At 37.7% G+C, this 24,707-nt stretch overlaps 1 protein-coding gene across 1 annotated transcript; it reads right to left on the bottom strand.

Moving 5' to 3' along the window:
* Positions 1 to 240: 240 nt before the first annotated feature.
* LOC122147268 lies at positions 241 to 5,998 on the bottom strand. The gene is made up of 3 exons (XM_042769243.1): positions 4,766 to 5,998; positions 3,181 to 3,235; positions 241 to 2,086 (listed from the first exon to the last, which is right to left on the bottom strand). Exon 3 carries the CDS (start codon positions 1,566 to 1,568, stop codon positions 657 to 659), a length of 912 nt encoding a protein of 303 aa, XP_042625177.1. The 5' UTR covers positions 1,569 to 2,086; positions 3,181 to 3,235; positions 4,766 to 5,998; the 3' UTR covers positions 241 to 656.
* Positions 5,999 to 24,707: the final 18,709 nt, after the last annotated feature.

The following is a 24,707-nucleotide window of genomic DNA, read 5'->3' on the forward strand; positions in this document are numbered from 1 at the left end:
AAAGACAGAGTAGGGAAGAGTGTGAAAAAGCGTGTTTTTGTTGTTGTTGTTTTTTATACTTCACTGTCCATCTGAAACAATACAACTTAAATTGTGCAATCTTACCAAATGAATTACACTATAAAAGCATATTGGTGACGCACAGGGATAAATACATCAAATGCAAATTAGAGGCAATCTCATACTTAAGATTCTTTCATTTCAAAAGAATGAACATAAAAATTAAGGTTGAGTGCTGGTTCTTAAACTTATAAATTTTTTTAGATGCATTATACAGTAACTCTGAATCAATAATCATTATTGATCCGCCCATATAATATTGTCAGACATACAATGCAATCTTAACCAGCCTTATGAATTTATGATCTTGATCATTGGCACTACTTTCAGTGATTAGGCTTCTCTTCCCTGTGTCAGAAAAACTGATCACAATGCAAGTCATATAAAACTTCATGGAAAAGTAACAAAAAACAACAATTATAAAATGCCTTTATTTCTCAAATCCCAGCGGTGCCAACTCATGTCAAGTTTTGGGTGCACCTGTCAAATTCTCCTCACTGGACTATTAATTATTTTTGCTGGAAGGACCTTGCTCAAATGTTCAACAAGTTATTAATCAGGAAGGTGGCTTCAGCAGAGCTGTTGAAAGTTCATTTCTACATTTCATTCCGGGGAGAATCAAAGTTGTTAGGAGTTTGGGCATCGGCAGTGCAGACCTCTGGAGGTTGAGAGTAACTTTCAGTACCACCAGATTTTCGGTAGACACGAGCCAACACAACATCCAGATGCATACTGCTGTATCCATCTCTCACCAGCAAGCAACGAACATCAGAGCGCTGATGCAAGTCTATTAGCCTGAACTGGGCCTCGCGTGCCACCACAGCTACTGAATATGGAGGTGGGTGGTAAACAACATTCTCCTGCAAGAGACACTGGTGAGTGTCAGTCAGGACAAGCTGGACAAGTTCAGAGTCTATTTGTGCCACCTGTGAATCAGGTACAACAGGGTCAGTGTGTAGCTTGAGACTTGATCTCTGAAATCTGACAGTCGTGTAAAGGAGCAATACAGTGAGTGAGTGGCAGCATACCTTTAGCCACTCACTTCTCTGGGTGGCCACTGAATCCCTTGTCTGTGTTGGCTCTAAAGCCATCAAATGACTCTTCCATTCACTTGTACTGGATCTTGATGGATCTTGCATGAAAGACAATGCTACACTCTGTCCTCTTACTGACAAAATCTCACTAGGAGACAGATTGCGGCAAAACTGGATTGTCTTCAGAGATAGGTTTGCCTGTGGTCTTAGAGTCAACTCAAAATTAATATGGTTTACAAAGGGAAGATGCTTTACCATTGAGCACATTTGATTGTACCGAGCACTTCCTCTATCACCAGTTTGTTCTTTCAAAGAGTTTGTGAGCACACGTCCTGCATCCACCAGCATCGAACACACTCTTCCTAGAAGGCTCCCTAGGCTAGAGCTGAACCCACTTCCCTCTGGATGGGCTTTGGCTTCTTGACTCTCAACAGATGTTCTGAATAAAAAGTGCTTGCTAAATTGGCCCCCCATGGTAAGTGGGCTATGCCTCTGTGAAAAGTGCTCTAAGCGAGTCAGGCTTGGGACAAAGGCTGTCCCTCCTTCCGTGGTGGAGTGCCTGCTCTTTATATGGGATTCCTTGGCTAACAAGCTCCCTTCTTAGCCCATGACCGGGTGCCAGGGATACTGCTGCTCGACATCCATGAATCCAGAGATCCCGTTACAACACTCCTGAAGTACCCTAGTATCCCAGAAACCTCCATTCACCCGTTTTCTCCCCTTCCAGTTCCTTATGTCATGTCCACTGATGGAGCTTCAGTTTCTGATTTATGGGGGGCTGAGTGCTGCTTCTCCCACTGGATGTTGAGACTTGTCTGAAGCGACTTTCCCAGACTTTTGACATCTCCTGCGGGGTTGTTAGTGGCATGGTGTTCTATAAGTGCCCTGGGTTTCTCAGGAACGTGCTGAGATTCTGAAGGTCCGCTGAAACTACTGTCTGTCTTGTTTTCAGAAAACAGTAAATCTGTAGGAGCAAGAGATGTGGAAAATATCTGTAAAGACAAAAAGGGAATAGTGTCCAGACAGTTAAGTTTATAGGTCAATACATTTCTAATATATTTAAATAAAGGTAAAGAGTCTATTAATGTTCTCAAAATTCTACTTTTATGCAAATGTTTTGATACTTTTATTACAGTTACCTTCTCTATACTATAGTCTATCTCTCAGAAGTGTGCTTTAAAAGCTGTGAAAATAACTTCTCATCCTTTTTTCACTGCTCACTTCTGTTTATCTTGCAAATGTTTATCTCTGATTAAGTGGACTAAACGCTTCACCCAATATTAGAAGAAGAGCCAGGGATGAAAGCAGAGAAGTAATTGTTTGGAAACACTTTCTTCATAAATCGTTATATTTGTTAGGAAGGCCCTGCATCCTATTTGCATTAGCTTCTTTTCCACAGATGAAAATATAATTAAGCCATTGCTTTGATGCACTCTCTTTCCAGGGGGTGGCCATAAAGCCATGTAAAACATGTAATGCGTAAATGTATATTCCATAATCAATGCTTGCTGAGCCTGGAAAAGGGGGCCTTTTACAACTGAAATATTCTGCATTTTAATAATTTCCATGGAAGGCAAATAATGCTTAAGGCAGTCAGTATATATTTGTAGGAAAAAGGACATCACGTTTCTGTGGTAATAAAAAAACAACCCTCAATAGCACTGTCTGTATTTAAAATACCTTTCATATAAGTTCAACCCAACATTATATTTTGAATTTAAAACCTATACATTAGCTGTATAACAAAAACTATACAAATAATAGCATACACATACTGTATTATATTAACAAAATAATTAGAACAAAATAATCAGAAACCACAAAACACTGAAATCACATAACATAACGTATGTTCATGGCTCATTCAGAAGCTTCCGACAGACAGTTTAAATTGGCATTTTTTAAATTTTCAAGTGCAAACATAAAACTGCTCTGACCCAAACCAGATCCCTGAGGCAGCTACACGCCATCCACAGTCCAGCCAGTCACTATCAAAAGTTAAAACCTTTTTTTCCTCTCTTAGATTTTTTGAGGTAGTAGTGAAATAGATATAAGCACAGAGTGGAGACTAACAACACATGCTTACCCTGTGACCCTCTCCCAAGAAACAGCTGCTTTTTAGAGCAGAAACCTTTCCGGAGCTGCAAAGGGAAAACATTTTCTATTTTAGATGATTCAACAATATAGAAATTCAGTATTTGTAATTGTATTACAAGGATCAGAAATGGAAAAAAGCTTATTTCTCCTAAATGATATTTACACTGAAGCATGGCCACAAAAGAGCTTAGCAATTAGGTTTATATTCAAAACCATGCTGCTGTAGTCTTTGTTTTGAAGAGTGATTTTAATTATTTTTGCTACGGTTATGACACAAGAGACCTCCAACAGGCGGCAAGGCAAAAAGACTAAACTGCACAATGTCCCGCATCTCCAAAAGCGTCTATTAGATTTGAATAGCAAAGGACACAAATGTCTGGATGCGATTAGGGCCACTCAGCTAGCTGTGAAATTAAATAGAATGTGTGCATGTAGATTTGAGGATTTACATACAAGCACTTCATTCTCAGACTGTTCGCACAGGGTTGGAAAAGCAACTTGGTGGGAAATGAAGATGACTTTCCATCAAGCTCAACAGGATTTTGGACAGAAAGCCAAATATTTAATGGAGAGTGAATTTCAAAAATTCAATGCATCATTTTAATAAGCAATCATGATTTGTCAGCACGTGTTTACACAAAGCATTTAGTAGTGCATTCAATGGACACTGTTGACATTGGTACAGGTCTGATACATTCCAGACTACAGGCACAGTGTACAGCATTTGATAGGACACTGAAATTCTGAACCTTGACTGGTGCAACAAAGAATCATCCTCTAGGTTTTCTACCCAAGCAGTGTGACTCCTTTTGGTCTGTCTCCTGTATATTCACCTCTCTATGCATCCTGTCCTCCCCTCTACACCCTGTGTGTGATCTTTTCTCTCCCAAAGTCTCTGCTGTCTGTCTGGCATACTCTTGAGTTTACATTTTTCCAGTGATATTCTCGCTTCAGCAAAAAGGCTGAAGATTATCCACATTTTTTGATGGCTTTGGCACTCACAAAACAATTAACAGCAGCATTATCCTCATTATTCGATAAGCAAATACTTGCTACATCTATTTTTAACAGTAAGCAGTACAATGAGAATAGGTATGAATTATTCTAAGATAATTCAGTGAAAGAAACAATAACAAAAAACTTTTTTTCTGTACTGGAGAAACATTTAAATAAATAACTGTGGCAAGAACTTTCAATCAATGACTAAACAAACAGCAAAATTCAATAAAGAGCTACAATCGAATACCTTAAGCTGCAATATTTCAGGACTGTGAAATGGTGCACAAAATGTGCATGTATAATCAGAATTTAACTTTACCCAATATGAAAAAAAAAAACTCTTTAGGTGCATTATGCTAAAAAAAAACTACCCAGGAATAGCAAATAAATCTTCTGTGTACTCATCATCATGTGTATGAAAACCAACAGCACAGTTAACAAATGTTTCACCAATACAAACAAAGCCCTACGAGTTTCAACATGAAAATTCAAGCCAATATGAAAGCATTTATGAATTCATACTACAGACTCTACTTGGTCAGTTTATCAAATATGCCTTACAGTACACTTAATACCTGAGGTTAAGTGCCTAGGAATTGCATAGTCTTGTCAGTCCTTGTAGGGTTCAAACCAGCAACCGTTCAGTTAACATCCCAGATCTTTAAGTGTTGAGCAAACCATCTGTCTGCAAAATCAGAGGAAGAGAAGACAGGGATTGGGGTAAATAAACACAACCTTATCCTTAGTAAGATGTCCTTAATCTTAACTGATTTAGCTATATTATTTTTGATTGGGAAGCACACAGATGCTGAGATTAGTAAATATATCAAGCGACATGCACTGATATTACAGGGATATTTGTAATACTGTAATTTAAGTGCACTGTGTGAAAAGAAAACCCAGCTGAAAATGCCAAAATTTATGCATTCAGACTTTGAAGGGAATCTCTCAAAGAAAATGTATCTTACAGATAAGACACAAACCAAAGCACGAATTTTTACAAAGGGCAAAAGTATAAAAACTGCAGAAGACCTTGGATGTGCTTCCTCCTCTTTTCAAACTTTTCAGGAAAGATGCAGCATGCCCAAAAAAACTTTATAGCAGTCAAAATCCTCACTTGTGGTCCATTCTGTGATCTACAAGCACATGTGACTGAACAGGTGCTCAGACATTTCTCTTTCTTTACCAAGATGTTTGCTAAGAAAATCCTGTGTAAGCCCTTGGGAATTTTTGTGAAATGAGGAAGCCTCTTGTGAGAGAAAATAAAATGGCAATTAGAGCCTCCCGAAAGCTTTATATGTTGCTATTCTGCATAATTTCCAGAAAATTAAATAAATTCAGAATGTACATAATCAAAGAGCGACAAAACAGAGAAAGAAACAGTTTCCAGTGAAGCATCTGTGAGAAGGTGAGAAGCATCTGTTTCACTAGCTGAAGATTAAACGAGCACACCTTCTGTTTGCAAACTGAGGAAGCGAAGGAGGAGGTTGGGGGAAAGATACATATACTCATCTAACATATAAAGCCTGAGCAAATGCACTGACTTAATAGTGTAAAAAACCCATCTGATTCATTTTTACATGCACTACAGGATTTATGTTTTTCATATTGGTAAAATATGACTTACTAAAGACTCCATTCACACGGGGCGTCTGAGTCAACGTCTCTCGTTTACTTTGAATGGTGTGACGTCAAGCGTTGCCAAAATGAATTGTGGGTCCATCGTGTTGCGTTGTGTCCGTTACTCGTGGCAGATCGCCTTATGCAAATACCCTGGTGCAGAAGCCAACCAATTGCTTTTATACAACACCAGAAAATATAATATGATATTCTAACTACAACATGACGGTCACATCAGCACCAAGCTTCAGAAATGCCATCCATCAAGCGTCGACGCCAACGCCCCGTGTGAATGTACCGTTATGGTTAAACAGAAGTCAAGCTGAGCACTGAGCACCCAGCTCTGCTGATAAATAGAAAAATTATAAATGGTAATTTGCATCAAAAACAGGACTTATGTCTGGTTAATAAAGAAAGCAGATATTTAATGTTCTTGTTGTTGTAGTGTTAAGGAAACTATTTATATATGTTTGTAAGCTTTCCTTATGAAATTGTAAAACTACAAAATGACAATCCAAAAACCAAATCCACAGTCTATCAGTGAAAGCCATAACTAAATAAATTGGCAATCTGCTCGGCTTGTGGGGCTCACATCAAACACACAAATCCATTATCTATAGAAAACTTTGAACAACAAAGCCAAAGACGACCAAGCAAACAAACATTTTGTAAACTCCGACAAAGGAGCAATTAGGGGGAACAGCATGCAGAACATCGCTGAAGGCATCTAAAGCATCACACATAGATGATGCATGACATCTCTCGGCTCCAGCTGCAAACAGTAGCCACCTGGGAGTTGGGAGACTGGGAGCTTTCTTCATTGTCATTGTTGTCGCCACACACGGCACAGAACAGCCTGAACCTCTCTAGCTGTCCACATGTCTTGTTCTCTTTCTCATCAAACTTTCTTGTATGTGTGGATATGGCTAATATAGGGGTGTTAAATCCTGCTCCTGGAGGGTCAACATCCTGCAGAGTTCAGCTTCAACCTGTTCTAACACAACTGCCTGAATGTTTCCAGCAATCTTGAAGACCTCAGTTAGCTGGTTCAGGTCTATTTAAATAGAGAGAGCTAAATTATACAAGGACCTGGCCCCCGGAGCAGGATTGGACACCACTAGACTAACACGCCTAGTTACAAACAATTTTCACACACAAAAACATACACCAGCATTTGGCATGGTTTGCCATCCACAGGTACAATTACCTCTCACAATCAATGTACATTTTACTTAAAGATACTGCATAACTGTTGCATTTTCTATTGAGAATAAACACACACATTTGCTACTATATCAAAAAAAAGGCCAATCGCAGTAATTTTCAACCCAACATTGTTTCCAAAAAAGGGAAACAGAAATTAGAAATTAGTAAAATGTGTGAAGTGAATTCAAATCCAGATGCCAAGCCACTGATTTAGAATACAGCCAAGAAAGACCTAAGTCATAAACTGAAAACTGAATTAAACTAGTTCTATAGAATAAGATATATAATCATAACTGGTCTCAAGTTTCATCTGAGTGTCTGAAATGTGACTATTTACACTCATCTAGTCCAAGTCTAGGTTTAAAAAAAAAGTATTAATAGAGCATTGAATGTAACACATTCATAAAGCTACCATGCTGACTAAACGTTATATAACATAATGAATCAGGATGGATGGGGATAGAGCACAGTCTGTCTCACAGCAGGTCTACTCACCTGAAATGACTGAGAAAAGACTCCACAGAGAATGCAGTGGAGTTACTCAACACGAAGAGCCCAGACTGTGGAGAACATCCAGACAAATGGATGGTTGAGCAAATACACACAGCACTGTGGTAAAAACCACTCTCACAACAGAAAGACAGCTGTTTCTTACACATGGCAATTACAGCACACTAATTAAAACAAACATACCATTAGAAAACACTACAAATCACCAACATTCAGATCAAAATGAGAGAGTAGAATGCAAAGAGATTAGTAAACATGATTGCAACGTGCCTCAATGAACATGGAAATGAAACCCTTTTTAGGCAAATTGTCTTTGTTCTAATAAAAGTTTAAAGAGATCTTTCACACACAAATAAAAATTGTCATCATTTACTCATTGTCATGTTGTTCCAAATCTGTATGACTTACTTTCTGCAATAGAACACAAAAGGAGTTGTTTAGCAGAATGACAGAATTCTTCTCTTTTCCAAAAAATGGAAAGGGACCAGGGGCCAAAGAGCTTCATAAAGGTGAACCTTATGAAGCCATGCAATAGCTTTGTTCGTGGACAATAAATAAAATTTAAATCACTATTCACTAAAATCTTTCCTTAAACATATGGTGATTATAGTTTACTTCCATCATATGTTAAACAGCAGCTGAAGCATGCTATAAGGACATTACTTTTAGGTTTCACTCAAGACAGAAAGTCATACAGATTTATAAATGATGAATGATCAAGTTTAGGCATCCGAATCTGTCAAATATTTTCAAACAAGCACCTTTGAATTATTAAATTAAAATGTATATATTTTTGTAAGCAACAATTTAAACCAAAATCCCTTAAAGTTCGGAAAATTGGACACATAATGTGGCTCAATCTGTTCGGAAAATTGGACACATAATGTGGCTATTCATCTTAAATTCTCCAAAATCCCTTTCTGTTCGGAAAATTGGACACATAATGTGGCTATTCATCTTAAATTGAGAAAAATAAGCAAACATAGACATAATATTTGATGTTGTTCACTTATACTATTTAGTTTGAAGCAATCTTCAAACTATTAAATGCCATTGTAAAATATCTTAAACAAAAATTCGGTCATAAGATCCATCTGGGCACAAAATATCAATGGAGAAAGCTCTCAGAGGAAGAACAGTTGTTTAAGCAATCTTCAAACTATTAAATGCCATTGTAAAATATGGAAATTAGCAGCTTGTCTGAGTAAAACCAAAGTTCCACACATTAGAAATGACTGAATGGTGCCCCTGAGAGCTCTATAAGGCAAGTTAACAGTTGTTTGTGAGCGTAAGAATGGTTCACACAGAGAGAAGGCGCTGTAATCTCTGTGCACAGAAGAGGAAACAGCTGCTGTCTAAATTTACAATGAGAGACTTAACAGACAGGAAATATTTCATTACCTGTCACAGCAGTGAGAGACAGGGAGAGGGAGGGAAAGTTAGAGAGAGTGTCAGAGGCTGGCGGAGAAAGTAATACAGGAAGTTGAGGTGCACACTTGCAAACCAAACGACAGAGTCATGTTCAGCTCTTATCAGAAGACACTGAGGTGCACAATTACTTTATGTCTCTGAAGAAATGAAGAATGAAGAAAAAAGGTGTAAAAGATAAAAATAAAATAGAAAACTGGCGCTTTGCAAAAATAACTTGAGGGAAGAGAATATGTGCCTGTTTGAAGAAGAAAGCTCTTGTTCTACCTCGCATGGAGGAGCACACAGCCAATTGGCATAGCAATTACAGCTGAGAGCGGTTTCTGATGACTTGCATTTTTTAACATAAGTTCTTAATTCTGCTCACCTTTTATCCAGCAGCATTTTAATACATAATTTTTTTTACAAATAGCTTCAAAAGAGGTTGCGTTTCTCTCGAAGTTGGGCTGCTTCCTGAGGATGGTTGAAATGGAACATAGTGGCCTTTCGAAGTTGTATGTTCACTCCTGAGGAATACAGAAATTTAACATATACTGTATATGGTGGAAAATACAACAATAATTAAGCAACATCTGTTAATTAAGACACAGTATAGCTACGTAGCTAATTTATTTACCAATGAAAATAATTCTAAAGAAAAAGTCAAAGCAGAATCAGCTGTTGCATTAGAGAAATGAAAAGAGTGGCAGCCTGTCTGGATTGACATAGCAATCTAAATTTCTATATAGGTGTCTCTCTGAAAAATACTATATGTTTCACTTTTGAATAGTAAATAACTATTTACCTTTACAATAAAAGCCAAATATACTGTAAGCATTCTAGCGAATCTGGCAATCACAAATAATGATAGCCAGACATGAAAAGAGAGTAAATATGCAATCCTAACCATGGGGTCAACCTATCTCTTTCCTGTCTAGTAAACACATTGTCAAACGCTACTGAAAAATAACTTTCCCAGGGGATCGTAAGCTTTGGATTCTTCCTGAAGCAGATTTCTCTCTTTTTCTCTTCTCTCTTACTGGGGTGAAAAAAAAAAAAAAAAAAAAAAAAAAACTAATCTTGCCTCTATTAATGACTTCCAAGGGGTGACAAAGCCCTTGAAAGGCCTGCATCAGATGGATTTGGGCCATGGTTGCTGTGGAAATCACTATCATTTGTTGTAAGGAAATGGCTTCAGATGCCACCGTGTCTAAAGAGGGGAACATTGGCAAATTGAAATTTGTGAAAAGGAGACTGGCATGGCTCTCTCACTCTCCTATAAGTTTCCTTCCTTTTAGTTGGCTGTTCTCTCTTTCTTTCTTTTTAATCGTACACCCAGAATAGATCTAGCCTGTTTTGTCTGATTTCTGGAGGTTTTACCATTTTTGAAAGGTTAATCCCACACATGCACTTCAAACCCACTCTGCACTCTATCCATTTCATCTGCCAATTAACTGCTGGTCGGGTTGCTTTGTCCACTAGAGTATTAACCTCAGTCATGTTTGGCTGTTCTGGAAGTGCCACGAGTCACACTCTGAGATGAGAGTCGCTCTGGTGGACATGTACAAGGATAGAAGCAGTTGGGCGGGACTGTTTCACTCCACAGGCTTGGGAATGCAGAGAGGAGATCTGAAGTGGCAAGATGCAGACATACTCAAAGAGCTCCTTTTGAATTTCAGTTAATACCAAAGTGTTTGACATGCTTCATATTTTCTATATTTTTTTTCCCAATTTCTTTTGCTTGTACAGTTCAATGATAAATTGATTGTAGCTCTAAATCTGATTAAATGGAACCCATTCTAAGCCTCTATAAATAACAGAGTTAATAAACAAAACTGTACCCAAAATAAGCCATATATATATATATATATATATATATGTGTACATAACCTACACCCAGGCTATGCCAATGTGTTCTGTCTTTTAAGTTGTGTACATAACCTACACCCAGGCTATACAACTATATTACTTGGCAAAGGAATTGCTTATTGTTATTTAAAAATTCAACAAAGATGCATTAAACTGATCAAACATGACAGTAAGAAACACTTACCTAAATGTACATTGTTACTTCTATATTGGAATTTTTATTTTTTTTTTCAAACAAATGCTGTTCTTTTGAACTTTCTATTCAGGAATCCTGAAAATAACAAAGATTTTCAACACTGAACTCTGAACAACTCCAAACACCCTTAACGTGTAAAAATTACAGCATCTCATAATGAAAAATTTGTCACAGATCTAAAAAAAAAAAAAAATTAACAGTTTATTACCCTGGGTCAGAAGATATGGCTGGGTCACCTCCACCCCATTGATTGCACACCTGGCTCCTGGGAGCGGCACGAGTGTGACAGTTCCTGTCTGGTTCTCGAACACACAGTGTTCCCTCTGAAGAGCTTCACCATGGAGAACTGCAGTACAGAGAAACCTTGGAGTGAAAAAAGTTCTGACATTGCCGACAGCTTCCTGTCAGGAACAAAATCTATGTCGACAGAATACAAACCTATATCCTGCTCTGGCTTGGCTCCACCAGCCCCAACTGAAGTTCCACCTTCCTAAACAGCAAAACAGGGATTGCTTCGAAACCCCAGAACAGCAAATAACGATCCCAACAATACTTTAGTTGTAGACCAGAAATGTTGCTTGGGCAACTGACAAACAGCATCACGAGATGAGTTCAATTGGACTTGTCACCTTTAAATGATAGAGAACGACCTCTGTGCTGAGCTGATCTTCATCAATGCAGATTAAATAGGACATTTGGGAATCAAGTACTACATCAATACCCTCTTTTCTGAGAGTGAACAGATTAAAGGAGATGAGATGAGATGAGATGGATGGGGGCTGGCAAGAAAGATGATGAGCTAAACCATCAGAGGAAAAAAAATAAACTTAAAAAAATGTTTGAAGAAGCGGGACCAATTCATAACACTGAAATGACAGACATTAAATTGTAAAGCATCAGAGCAGAGGAAACAGTGTGAGTGTTGTTTATGAATTTGTCTTCATGCCCCAAGGCCAAGTAGAATAATATCTGGCTTTGGCTATATGTCGAAAGGTTGGGGGAATGGGGATGCTGGGAGAGAGTGAGGGATGTGAAAATAAGAAGAAAACACCATAAATCATTAAGATCACTATGGGTCCATCTCAAACTCTTAAAGAGTTTGCAAAAGGAAACCACATTCTACCAATCCGATCTCGGAGACATGCTGTTAAAACAAGGACACATCACAATCAATGCATTAAATGTTCAGACAATAACTATAACCACTAAACAATAACCACTAAAAGACGCTTGGCATTTGAGTAGAGTGAATTGTAGCTAATTGTAGTGAATTGGCTATTGTAGTAGAGTGAAAACTGGAGTTTGATATCACAGATATTCGAGTCATTTACAAAAACATTATAGGGATATGCTAATAGACAACCTCCCATAAATCAAATATTGCAAGAAAAATTTGAAAACGTAAGCCACCATTATTAGGCAGGAGGGATCTAAGGTTGTGATCATGTGACTTATGGGACATTGCTGTACATGTTTCTTACAAAGTGCAACTTCAAACGTCACATAGTATGACGAAAGGTTGCATCAAACTCTGATAAGTGATTAAAACATGACCGTTTTTCCTTAGCAGCCACAGTCTAGGCCAATAGAAAAAATACATATTTGATTACAAATAATGCTAAACAGAATAAATAAAAAAACATTTTGATAAATCGGTTTTAAAAAAAGGTTTTGAATGCAAAATTTGCCCACCAAAGATGTGGTATTCATACTCCCAAGCCCTCACAGCATGTGAAAAATCTTGAAATGGTGTCACTATTCTATGCATGACTTGTGATTAATGCGGTGATATAGAGCAGCGTTGATGTTTTGATTAAAAATCATTACACTCCAACACCTACACTCCCCATCATAAACTTTAAAAGTCACAGTTAAATCAATATTTAGAGGGAAAATCCATTGGACTTGGACTGGAGTGAGGGGGGGGCACTTCTAAATATGTATTTAATGACATTTGAACAGCCCTTCACAGGATGGTAATGATAAGCAGAAAAATTATTCTGCTGTGCGGGATGTCTTTTTTTTTTTTTTTTTTTTTTTTTTTTTTTTTTTTAAATAAGGTAGCATGTGTCCATGTTATGCCTCTTATTTCATTCTCCACAGAGATGGGAGGCACTTGCATGTTCGCATTCATGCGTGCATTCAAATCGCACATATTCTTCAGAAGCCATTTGACATCTGTGGTGGTACATGCAGATAGAGTATAAAGATTAATGCATGTGCTACTTAAAAAATGTTGGCTCCAAGGGAGCCACTATCACGTATTAAATAAATTGGGCATGCAGGATTTAGCATGTTCATTTTCAGGATGCAAATCCTAGACATACTACGTTTGCGAAAATCCTTGCTGAATAGACCAGCTTAGAGCAGTATGAATTTCCAGGCTGGTTTTTACTGATTAGTGTTAGTTTGGTTCTGGTCTAGTTGGTTAACCAGCAAAAGTTAAGGTCAATCCACCAGGAAGGTTAAGACAGTTAAGAAACCATCTGGGTAGACCAGCACACCAGCATCTAAGAACATCATATGCAGTTTTTTTTCCTGCAGGGATACCAAACTAAGGTACTATATCCTATACAATGCATCAATTCAGCTTTTAAGGAAAATGAAGGTCATTGGTTTAAATGACAGGATTAATGCAGTATATCATATTTTAAGAATGCAAATGTTTTATTTTAGACTTCAAATTTTTGTATAGCCTTAACAAAATAAACAAAACCTCTACTATACATTTTAATTCCTATATTTTATCAGGTTCTAACTTTCCACTTTGTAAGCAAACATCACTAAAATGGTAGAAAGTGTCATGCCTCATCAAATAATTACTCTACTTTTAATAATTTGTGCTTTCACCGGGGAACACGTTTCTGTTTCCAATATGAGAGAGGAAATAATGACAACAATCCACCTGACTGAACAATAAATAAAGATCTTCGGATGCCCTGTGCATACTGAAGCAGCAAAACAAAAAGAAAAACATTTGCATACCAATTTGCCCGTGAGGATGCATTCAAAAAGGGAAGCGGGCCAGAGGATGACTTGAAAGGAGTTTTGGACTTGGACGGACTAATGGTATTAATTCAGAAACTTGGGAGACTGGAGCACCAAAGGTTTCTCTTCAGAATGAAAGTTAATGTGCTTTGTTTCACTGCGCTCGCTGACCTGAGGACTCAAATGTCTTTCATTCTCTGTGGAACAAAAGTAACCGCTTTTAAACTTCTCCCTGTGTACGTGCAAGTGATTTTACTCGTATTGTTTCATGACTTTTAATTGGTGAACAGATTAAAAGAACACAAAAATAGAAACTATGAATAATGTCCGTCACTCTCTTTCCAATGCAAACACCATGAACAGGAACTGGCGCTCTTAAGCTTTAAAAAGTATGCAAAAGCCCCTTAAAAGTAGTACATATGACTTGTATGCAATATTCCATGCCTTCTGACCATATTGTACAAGTAAACCCAAAAATCCATTTAGTTTGATTTGTGAATTGGACATTGCTACTTCTCTCACAAATGAGTCTCAGATCATTCAGAGATTCATGACTTAAAATTGGATCAATTTCTCACACAAAAATACCAAATGGTTTCAGAAGACATGGAGTACATAAAAAAGCTCCTATGGACTACTTTTATGGTGCTTTTTGTTATTTTAGAGCTTTATATCTCCAGTTTGCATTCATTTAATTTTATTGAAAAAAGTAAACTGAAAGAGTCATACAACTTTAGAACAATATGAGTATGAATAAATAATGGCATTATTTCCATTTTTGAGGGAACTGTTCATTCAAGGCACCTTAGAATAATCAATCAAATAACCTTACATGCACTCTATTTTTTGTTTTAACTTTTTTCACCTCATCTGCCATTCCTCCCTCATTCTCTGCCTCTTCAAGCTAGAGAGCAATGTGTCTATTTCCACCTCGACAAAATAAGAAAAAATCCTTTTCTCCTAACGAAGAGGGAGAAGCATCGATTGTGTGGAGGGTCTTTTCTCCACACTTAATTAAATGAATTCTTCCAAGACTTCATTAGATGAGAGAGATTGAAAGAGAAAGAGAGGGAGAGGCAGGGAGATAGATAGGCACCATGTCGGCAGATTAATGTACTGTATCACTTTTTCAGAGGGGGAGGAAGAGAGAGAGACAAACCTGGGAGCAAGGTACCTTCTGCCCCTGAGAACTTCTGAAACACGGTGTGTGTGGTGGCTGTAAAATTACATGCACTCTAAACTTCTGCAGCAAATGAGATTTGGCTGGCATTTAAAAGCTCATCATAAAACCGCTAATTTATTTCACTCTCTTGGCAAATTAAAGGTGGTTCTAGTGCCCAAGACTTAAGCTATTTGATGCAGTGAATGTGGTCTGAAAACAAGGCAGATGCACCAGGTGAAGATTAAAAAGAGCTCTAAATATATACGGGTTGAGAGATCAAGAGAGGACAAGATCTACAAAATGGTGCACTGACTATAAAGAGAGAGAGAGAGAGTGAGAGGAGATAGAGCAGGAAAAAGCAGGAGGTGGTACGTTTTACTGTCAAATAGGGCAGTATTCAAGAACAATAACAAAGAAGAATTCAAAATAATGCTTATGACAGATAATGATTATCCATGCAAAACTTGATGTAATGATGCTAGGTTTTTGAGGTGCCAGGGTGCAAATTTGTATTATGTTGCTACGATGTTCTGGGTTGATGTTAGGTAGGTTAACCAAGTCAAAAGTGTCCTTTTTTTTATAATATGGCCCCTAAGTATGACTCAGATCCCATTCAAAGCAAATCTTTGGGATTTTCTCTGTTTTATCATCCGTTTGTTTTGAAAAGTAACTGCACACCTCTGTTCAACAAGCCACATGATTTGAGAAGTAGTAATATTGAAGTTTTCTTTCACAAAGACTGAAAAAACATATTACTGTGAATGTGTCAGAATTGTTTTAGTTACTAATATGTACTGAGGTCCATGTTGGCCAATTGCTGATTTACCAATGAATTCTTATATTGCTTTTGATTTCATGGCTTGATATGGTTCTCAGATTGATGTGACATCCATTGAAGAAATGCTACATTATCTATTCCACATCATCAGGTATAAACTGGATGTGTGCAGAGCTCATTAAAGGAACACTTTGTTGTTCATTTCCATCCCATTTTAATATCTGAAGGTTTTCTGAAGAATTTTTCTGAAGATTTCACACCAGGTCTGAAAAAAAGAATGTGTTGTAATCACAACACAGCAATTAAACAATTGTCATGCGTAATTAAAGAGTGGATTTTAATTAACATTGAAAGTGATGAAGCGAGAGGAAGAAAAATGCAATTCAGAGAAATAGGAAGGGTGGGAGGATGACAGAAACATTTAATATATAAAATACTCTTCCAGAGCCACCTCAAGATGGGAATGAGTGCTTGTGTTAGTGTCTGTGTGTGTGGCTCTGTGGATTTGATGCAACTTTTTTTTCTAAATGAAAACAAATGGCATAATCGACTGGAAGATAAACTGCTCTGGTTAGGCTGCCATATCTGTCATCAATTCTCTCTATTACCTTCAGTTCTGTATGAGCACTCCTAAATTAACAAATGCGATGAGGGCATATCACCTCACCAGCTGCCGAAGACTGGGACAGCCACTGGATGGAAGCAAATTCCCTCCCTTACACTTTTTCTCTTTCTGTGAGTCCACTATTGAACCATGTCTTCAACCGCTGTCCCCTCCCCACCCACCCTGTAACAAATCTACAACGGCAAAGCTGCATAACTTTGCATTCCAAATCTGCCTAAGAAAGCTATTTAAGATTCTGTTTACGTTCCAGAGCCAGAGAATTGCTGTCACTCTCTAAAAGCATCAATTTACTCCTGTGAAGCAGCGAATCAACTCAAATCAACTAAGATAACCCTGAGTGTGCTAAAAGAGTGAAACCTGAAATAGTCAAAAAAGGCTATGTTTTATAAGTTCAAATAAAACTGATATCTATCAAAATATCACTTACTATATTATTATATATGATTAAAATATATCTTTAATTCTTCCACTGGTCATTATATATATGCAGATAGACCGATATATATGTATGTGTATAGAAAGACAGATAGATCGATAGATAGAGTGGAAATAGAAAAGAACCACCCCCATTTAAAATAATCACATTTTGTTGCTCTGCAGCCTGAAGACAAACACAGTTTTTGTTTTATCCAGCTGTATTTACTCAGTGCAACTTACAACATCCAAGTGAAAGATATAACACCAACAGAATCAAAGAGTTGGAAAAAGGATCAGTATTTGTGTCAGTATTTTGTTGAACCAACTTTGGATTTAATTGCAGCCTTTAGTCTGTTGGGAAATGTCTCTACTAACTGCACATCTAGACTTTGCAATAATTGACCACTCTACTTTGCAGAACTGCTCAAGTTCAGTTAAATTTGATGGTGACCATTTGTGGACTACAGTCTTCAAGTCATTGCACAGATTTTCAATGGGTCTGGGCTCTGACTAGGCCATGCAAGGACATTCACCCTTTTCTCCTTCAACCACTTTGTACTCTGTTTTGCTGTGTACACTGTGTCACGCCGGATATGCTGTTTCCTACGTTGTTGTGATTTGATCTGAACGGAAACAGTGTATCCTATCCGGCGTGATGCAGCTAACACAGAACAACATACGCTGTTTACAGGGTGATGCTGAGGAAACGAATTGTTGACTAAAGCCGTTATTTCTTTTTCTTTTGCGCACAAAAAGTATTCTCGTAGCTTCGTATAATTGCGGATGAACCACTGATGTCGCATGGACTGTTTTACCGATGTCCTTACTACATTTCTGGACTTGGGAACATTTCAGTTGCATTGCTGTCTATTGGAGGGTCAGACAGCTCTCAGATTCCATCAAAAATATCATAATTTGTGTTCTGAAGATTAACAAAGGTCTTATGGGGTTGAAACGACATGAGGGTGAGTAATTAATGACAGAATTTTCATTTATGGGTGAAGTAACCATTTAACCTGCTTTAATTTACGTTTTTCTCAGCATCGTAAATGTATTAAAATAAAATAAAAACTGAAATAAGTACATTGCATAAGTATTCATACCCTTAGCTTAATATTTTTGCTAAAGCACCTTTACAGCCTTTTTTGTTTGAAGAGACAAGCTTTGCTCATCAGCATTTGGCAATTATCTGCCATCCTTCTCCTCATCTCTTCACCTCTCAAGCTCTGTCAGGTTGGATGGGGGGGCACACATTTTCAGGTTTCTCCAGAAATATTTGATTGGGTTCAAGCCCAGGCTGCGGCTGGGCCACTCAAGGACATTCACGGAGTTGTCTATAACCCACTCTTGCTGTGTGCTTAGGGTCATTGTCCTGGATCATGGTCATATGATCATGGAGGTCATCTAGAGCAGTGGTTCTCAACCACGTTCCTGGAGGACCGCCAACACTGCACATTTTGCATGTCTCCTTAATCAAACACAGCTGATTCAGGTCACCTGCTCATTAGTAGAAACTCACAGACTTAAAATGGGTGTGTCAGACTAAGGAGACATGCAAAATGTGCAGTGTTGGCGGTCCTCCAGGAACGTGGTTGAGAACCATTGATCTAAAGTGACCATCAGGTTCTTGGTCACCACACTAACAAAAGCCCTTCTCCATCAGTTCCTCAGTTTGGCCAGGAGGCCAGCTCTATGAAGAGTCCTGGTTGTTTCAAACTTCTTCCATTAAGGGTAACAGAGACTACATGCTTCTGTGAACCTTCAATCAAGCAAAATGCTTTTCTGAACTCTTCTCCAGATGTATGGTTTGACACAAACCTGTTTCTGAGCTCTACAGGCAGTTATTTTGACCTCAGGTCTTGGTTTTTGGTGGGTTTTTTTTTTTTGCTTTACCATTATGGTGTATGGGGTGTAGACTGATGTGGAAAAAAAGTAATTTAAAGCAGTTTAACATAAGGCAGGGACATAACACAATGTGAAAAAAAAAGGGGTATGAATACTTTTGCAAGGCACTGTAGATATGTACTGTATGTATTTACATCTAAATACTGATGTGCAGATAGACCGATGGATACATATACTGAAAGGCTTGCACAAAGAAATCTGCTCTCTGTCCAAGATGCAATATACAAAAGGCCCTATAAAATCTTTATCTTTTTCTAAGTCCTGTGTTTTCCATTTTAAATTTTGTTTTTTGTTTGTTTGTTTGTTTTAATGGTTTAATTCAATTTAAATAATCAAAAATGTTGTCTAACATTTTTGCACAACATCTACACAACAGATGTTTACTCTTTTAAATTAAAACATGGAAAAAAATATGATTTTCCTATAAAAAATGTTTCAATATACTTTATTATTGTTAATGTTACTTTGAAAAGTACATTCTACTGTACAACGGTAATACTGTAACATTGGGAGAACTCAAGCAGGATCTAAATGAAGGGGTATTTTACTGAACTAAACTAATAATAACATATGAACACGAGAAACCAAGGAACACCAATCACAAATAAAACTACAAATCTAAACAAAGGAAACAGAAAACTAGAGTTACAACATTAAGGTCCCAAACATTACACAGGGGATGTATGACACATTTCTGACATCAGTTCCTGAAGTTAAACCAAATGTTTGTTTTGGCGGATTGTATAATGAAGTCCTGATCTGCTCGTTCACACAAAGACACGGAGACTTCACATTTAAACAGCAGTCTTTTGTGGTTTAATATTCACAGAGACGTATGTAATTGCAATTTACGTGTACAGCCCTACTTTTAATTTATTCTTCAAAAATTCTGTGACATTATACATTGCAAAGTAATTCCATTTTTATGACTAGATTTCACGATTTCGCACATGTTTTCTACATCACAGAAATCATAGGGCCGTACATACAAGCTGAGGGAAAACTATTCTTAGTGATGACCTTTCTGAACAGTCTCGCTTCTACCTCAGTATGGAATCTTAAAAGCTGGCCTTTTATGCTCAAATAACTCTTAATGGTTCAACGGCTGAAAGTTTATCAAAAAGACATCTTTGAAATTTGATTTTTTTTTTTTTTTTTTTTTTTTTTTTGAATTTTGAATTTTGACCAAATGTCTTCAAGATGCCATTACACTAATCAAAACAAGAATAGCTTTAGCCAGTTTATAAAACAATCAGATGTCCTGACTGCTTGCATCCTTGCTGTTTGTGAGTCATATAGAGACATGTATCCATCTTGTGGACATCTTTTGTTTTCATGTCTGTTAGCATTCTGTTAATTTTGTTCAACACACCCACTGAGACCATGCCATGTGCTGTTAGCAAGCTAGCAACTGGAACCCCAACTGAACAGCGATGGAAAGAATTACAACACGGTCATTAATTAGAGCACTGGATGCTCTGAGATTAATCTGCCATATGTGACTAATCAAAATCTCTTAATTAAGGACTGTAGCATTGTCTCTGATGAGCCTCAACGGCACGCTCCTGGGCTTCTTGAATTAACCTGTTATATACCCCTTTTTTGCACTTTACTCAAAGTTCTTGATTCAGCCAGCTTTTCTATCAGGTTTATGTAGTATAAGGCAACATGCTCTGAAAAACTTCTTCAACCTTTGGAATGTGTTAATTAAAGCTGACCTCATACGTAATTCCCTGGAACGGCTTCTGTTTACAACATTGAGCACAAGCTAGATTCAAGTGATTATTACGTTTTGAATATGGATATTTTTCTTACAAAAACACATTGATTGGCTACAGGGGGCCTTTGTTCACCCCCCGAAACCATGTGAGACACTTTTTTTAAAAAAAAATTAATGGAAGGGCGCTTTTTATTTCATGTCTTTTGGACTGAAGCAATGCAACACCCACTGAGTGCAATGCTAGTAAAACAAAGCCTAATTTTTGGGTGAACTAACCCTTTAAGATCCTAAAGGTTTCTTTTCAAATAAGTATTTGGCAGATTACTATATACTGGCTATGATATCAACCAAATAGCATGAAAATACCCACAAATCTACACAGCACATTTCTTTCGCAGAAAGGAACCGTATTACATTGAGGAATCTCTACTTTAATCACTCAGAAAAACATGCATTTAATCATCGCGTATGGCCATCGCTCGAACTGTGCATATACACACACTGGGTGGCCACTGCAGACATTATGGTGATCGAGGAAGAGAAACCGCAATGCACGGAACGCATAATCTCAGTTAATACTTCTTCACCAAAAGAAACCATTTAAATCATCTGCTGCACAAACCCCCCTCCCTTCACTCTGCCACATGTTGACTTCAACATCATTAAAGCAGTTTTTATGGTGGCTGGATGACATAGTAATCTAAATAGCTTGAAAATGAAATCTAAACCATGGGTAGACTTTCTTTTGTTTATTTCACTGCTTCAAGTCCATGTGGAGGAGCAAGAAACATCAAAGTGCTACAGTGCCATCTTTTGGTTCCACCTTTTCACCTCGAATATTCAAAAGGACGTTGAACCAAAATGGAACAACATGTAATATGACAGCATTATTTAATACTTTAGAAAGACAAGTACTAAAGCTTGTCCCGCACTACTTGTAAAGTAAATATCAAAAGTTCGATTTGAATTGGATTTGATTGTGATACTTTAATATTTAAATATTCTGAATTGTTCATTTTCATGTGTTTTACTGTCTACCACCAATATAATATGATAATAACACAAGACAACAGATGCTAAATATGCAAACGCTAGCCATTGCCGGAAACCATAAAAACAGCCATCATCTGCGTTTTGGGGATTGCAAAATTGTGTTGCATTGTAAAATGCTCTGCCTATCAGTTAAACTCAGAGGAGGACCAAAAAATGGAGGAAAAGAAACAAACATGAGCTTTGAGATCTGTCTTTGTTCTTCTCTTTGTGGGCTGTCTCTTTCTCACAACAACACTTTCTCATCAAAAAAGATGCCAAAGCACTTGAAAAAGGTGGTGAAGAATAAGCATTTGAGAGGCGAAGACGCTCATTATGGTGGGACTTGAGAAAACAGCCTTGGAGAAGTGCTATTTGAAGTGATTATCTGCAATTAAATTCAGCTGATGCATCAACAGCTCGTCCCGATGCTGTTAGGTGGCTTGGCGAGGACAGAGCAGAAATTTGCAGAAACTGCTAACAAATTGGTCCCTGGACATTTCCTCAACTTTCTTTCAACCCTAACACGTGCACACTGATTTCAGTTGGCTGCAAGCGGGATGGTCAGAGAGGCAGTTGGCATGCTGGCATGGCAGGAAGTGAGTAATAGCTAAATAGAGGTCTGGGTTATTTGGCCCTCTGTGGCTTGTGTCTTGCTGTCTGGACTGGAGCAGATGAGCAGCTAAAAGCTCAGAGAGTATGCGTGACCATCTGCCATCTCTGTTTTGCTCTTTGGATGTGTATGTGTGTAAATGAAACATGGAGGGAGGAGATGTGATGGGGGGGGGCAGAGCGAGAGAGAGAGAGAGAGAGAGAGAGAGAAAAGCCGAAAGCATCTCTTGCTCTCCTTCCTCCTCTGCCGTGGACTCTTTCCCCGTCTCCCTATCTGCTGTCACACACAGACGCACAAGAGCAAGACAGAGGAAATAGACTCTCATACCAATGAGCTAATATTGTGACATTCTGACAGTTCCAGCTTGTGGCCTGAAATTGACCCCCAGACTCCAGCTACAGTCTGAAAACCTCCATTTACAACACCACAGGCTGCTATACATCACCCCATCAAACACACAACCAGCCAAAGGCAAAAATGTTGCAAAACAACTGCACTTATCAAGAGCAACACTGCCACCTATCGGTAGGAAATCTACCAGCCGCTGTTAAATGTGATATTTATAGAAGAATCCAACTGTTATTTATTGCCACACAATCAGGGCCAGTTGCACTTCTACAACTTTTGACATGGAACAGCGGCATGAATTTATCACTGGACAATCTCACTGGCACAACCTGGGGTTAAGTGCCTTGTTCAAGGGGACAGTGATAATGACTATTCAAGGGAATTGAACCATCAAACCTTCTCCAACCACATCTCATCATCATATAACACTATTGTACAAGAGGAAAAATAGATCAAGGAGCACATTAATAGTTTAGCAATACAGCAAATATTCTTTACTTTTGAACAGAATATTATATATATATATAGAGAGAGAGAGAGAGAGAGAGAGAGAGAGATAGACACAGTGTCAAGAATACATTTCTAAAGACTTTGAAGTTATCTTATTTTCTGAATTGATTATTTATAAGAAGTGGTCTGATCTTCATCAAAGGACAATCTTACTAAACTAATAATTCTAATAAAGACATTAAGTGATCATTGACAGGGCAGGATGGAAAAAGTTAAACTTACAATAGTACAAAAAACACATTAATCAGACTGAACTTCAAATATACATGAAATTAAATAATGCATCTTCCCTTACAAGACATGACACACTCCAGACTTGATCCTACTATACATCCATGAAGAAGCAATACAGCTCCATCTGCTACACCACAGCTCTGACCGACAGCAGAATATTAATTAGTCAAATATACCAAGTACTTACAGAATACTTGACCATTTTTCGCTGCACAGTTAATAGGACAAAGCATTAGATCAAAAATCTGTGTGTATAGCATTATAGGAAGTTATTTAGTTGACTAACCAGCGATGTCTTCCTCTCTATTTAGCAGCACATGGAGCCACGGTGATGCACAGAGCTAAAGTGATATTGTTTTTCCACCTCACAAACAGACTACTTCAATGACTGCCACAGTTTACACAGAAGGCTGCTGTTCAGAGAAGAGCAGACTCGATTCACTGCAATCTTTCTCATATCACTGGATGAACAAATTAGTTACAGAGGTAGAATCGATGCTGTGCTCTTGCAACTACAGTGGATTCTGGGAGAGAAATGTTTTTTTTCATTCCTACAAACTAATCCTGGCATACCATTTAATACTGATAATATACAAATTGATATTCAGCCTGTGATATCTGAGGAGGATGAAATCAAATTTAAATCACCTGATTTCCTGCAGACAGCAGCGCTTTCAGGCGGGCAATCTCAGCTCGCAGCTCTCTGATAATCTTTACTTTGCTGTCCTCATTCACAGTGGGCTTGTTTAAAATGTTCTTGTCTCGGCTGGCATAACGAAGCATGTTCAGAGTTTCGCTATAGTTTATGTCAGCAGGTGAGATGGTTGGAGTGACAGAAACGATAAAGCAAAATTAATACTTAATACATAAAGGTGAGAAATATCCTTGAAACAGAATATTAAAAAGTAGAACCAGCAGACCAATGTATAAAGAGACAATCTTAAGAGTTAATCTTAATGAAAAAAATGTTCATTTCAGTCTGCCACTTTTTCTTAGGCCTTTTTTTAACCTTTTTTTTTTGGGGAGCTTGGCAGCCCAAATTTAACTTTTGTTGTATGGAAAAAGCATCTTGAACTTTCTGCAAAATAACCTATTTTTATGGAGGAAGAAAAAAAATAATCCTACATGTTTGAAGAAACTTGAAGGTGTGTAGAACTATGACACAGTGATACATGTGACTTCTGACATACTAGCTTTCATGATGGTTTTGGAGTTCTCACCAAGATGGTCCTTTAGGAGCCAGGTAAGTACAGAGTCTCGATATGAAACAAAGTTTTGCTTCTTTTTCATTCCATCACCAACAGACAGAGCAGCTGTGACAATAGAAATACAGAAATAACAAAGAATATTCACTGAACAAACAAATCAAAATTCATGTAA

Source organism: Cyprinus carpio, chromosome A13 (genome assembly GCF_018340385.1).
Source record: "Cyprinus carpio isolate SPL01 chromosome A13, ASM1834038v1, whole genome shotgun sequence".
In the NCBI taxonomy this organism is placed as follows: domain Eukaryota; kingdom Metazoa; phylum Chordata; class Actinopteri; order Cypriniformes; family Cyprinidae; genus Cyprinus; species Cyprinus carpio.

Bases quoted from the DNA above. Each gene is read 5' to 3' on its own strand.
- LOC122147268 (XM_042769243.1), bottom strand. From the start codon at position 1,568: ATGGGGGGCCAATTTAGCAAGCACTTTTTATTCAGAACATCTGTTGAG.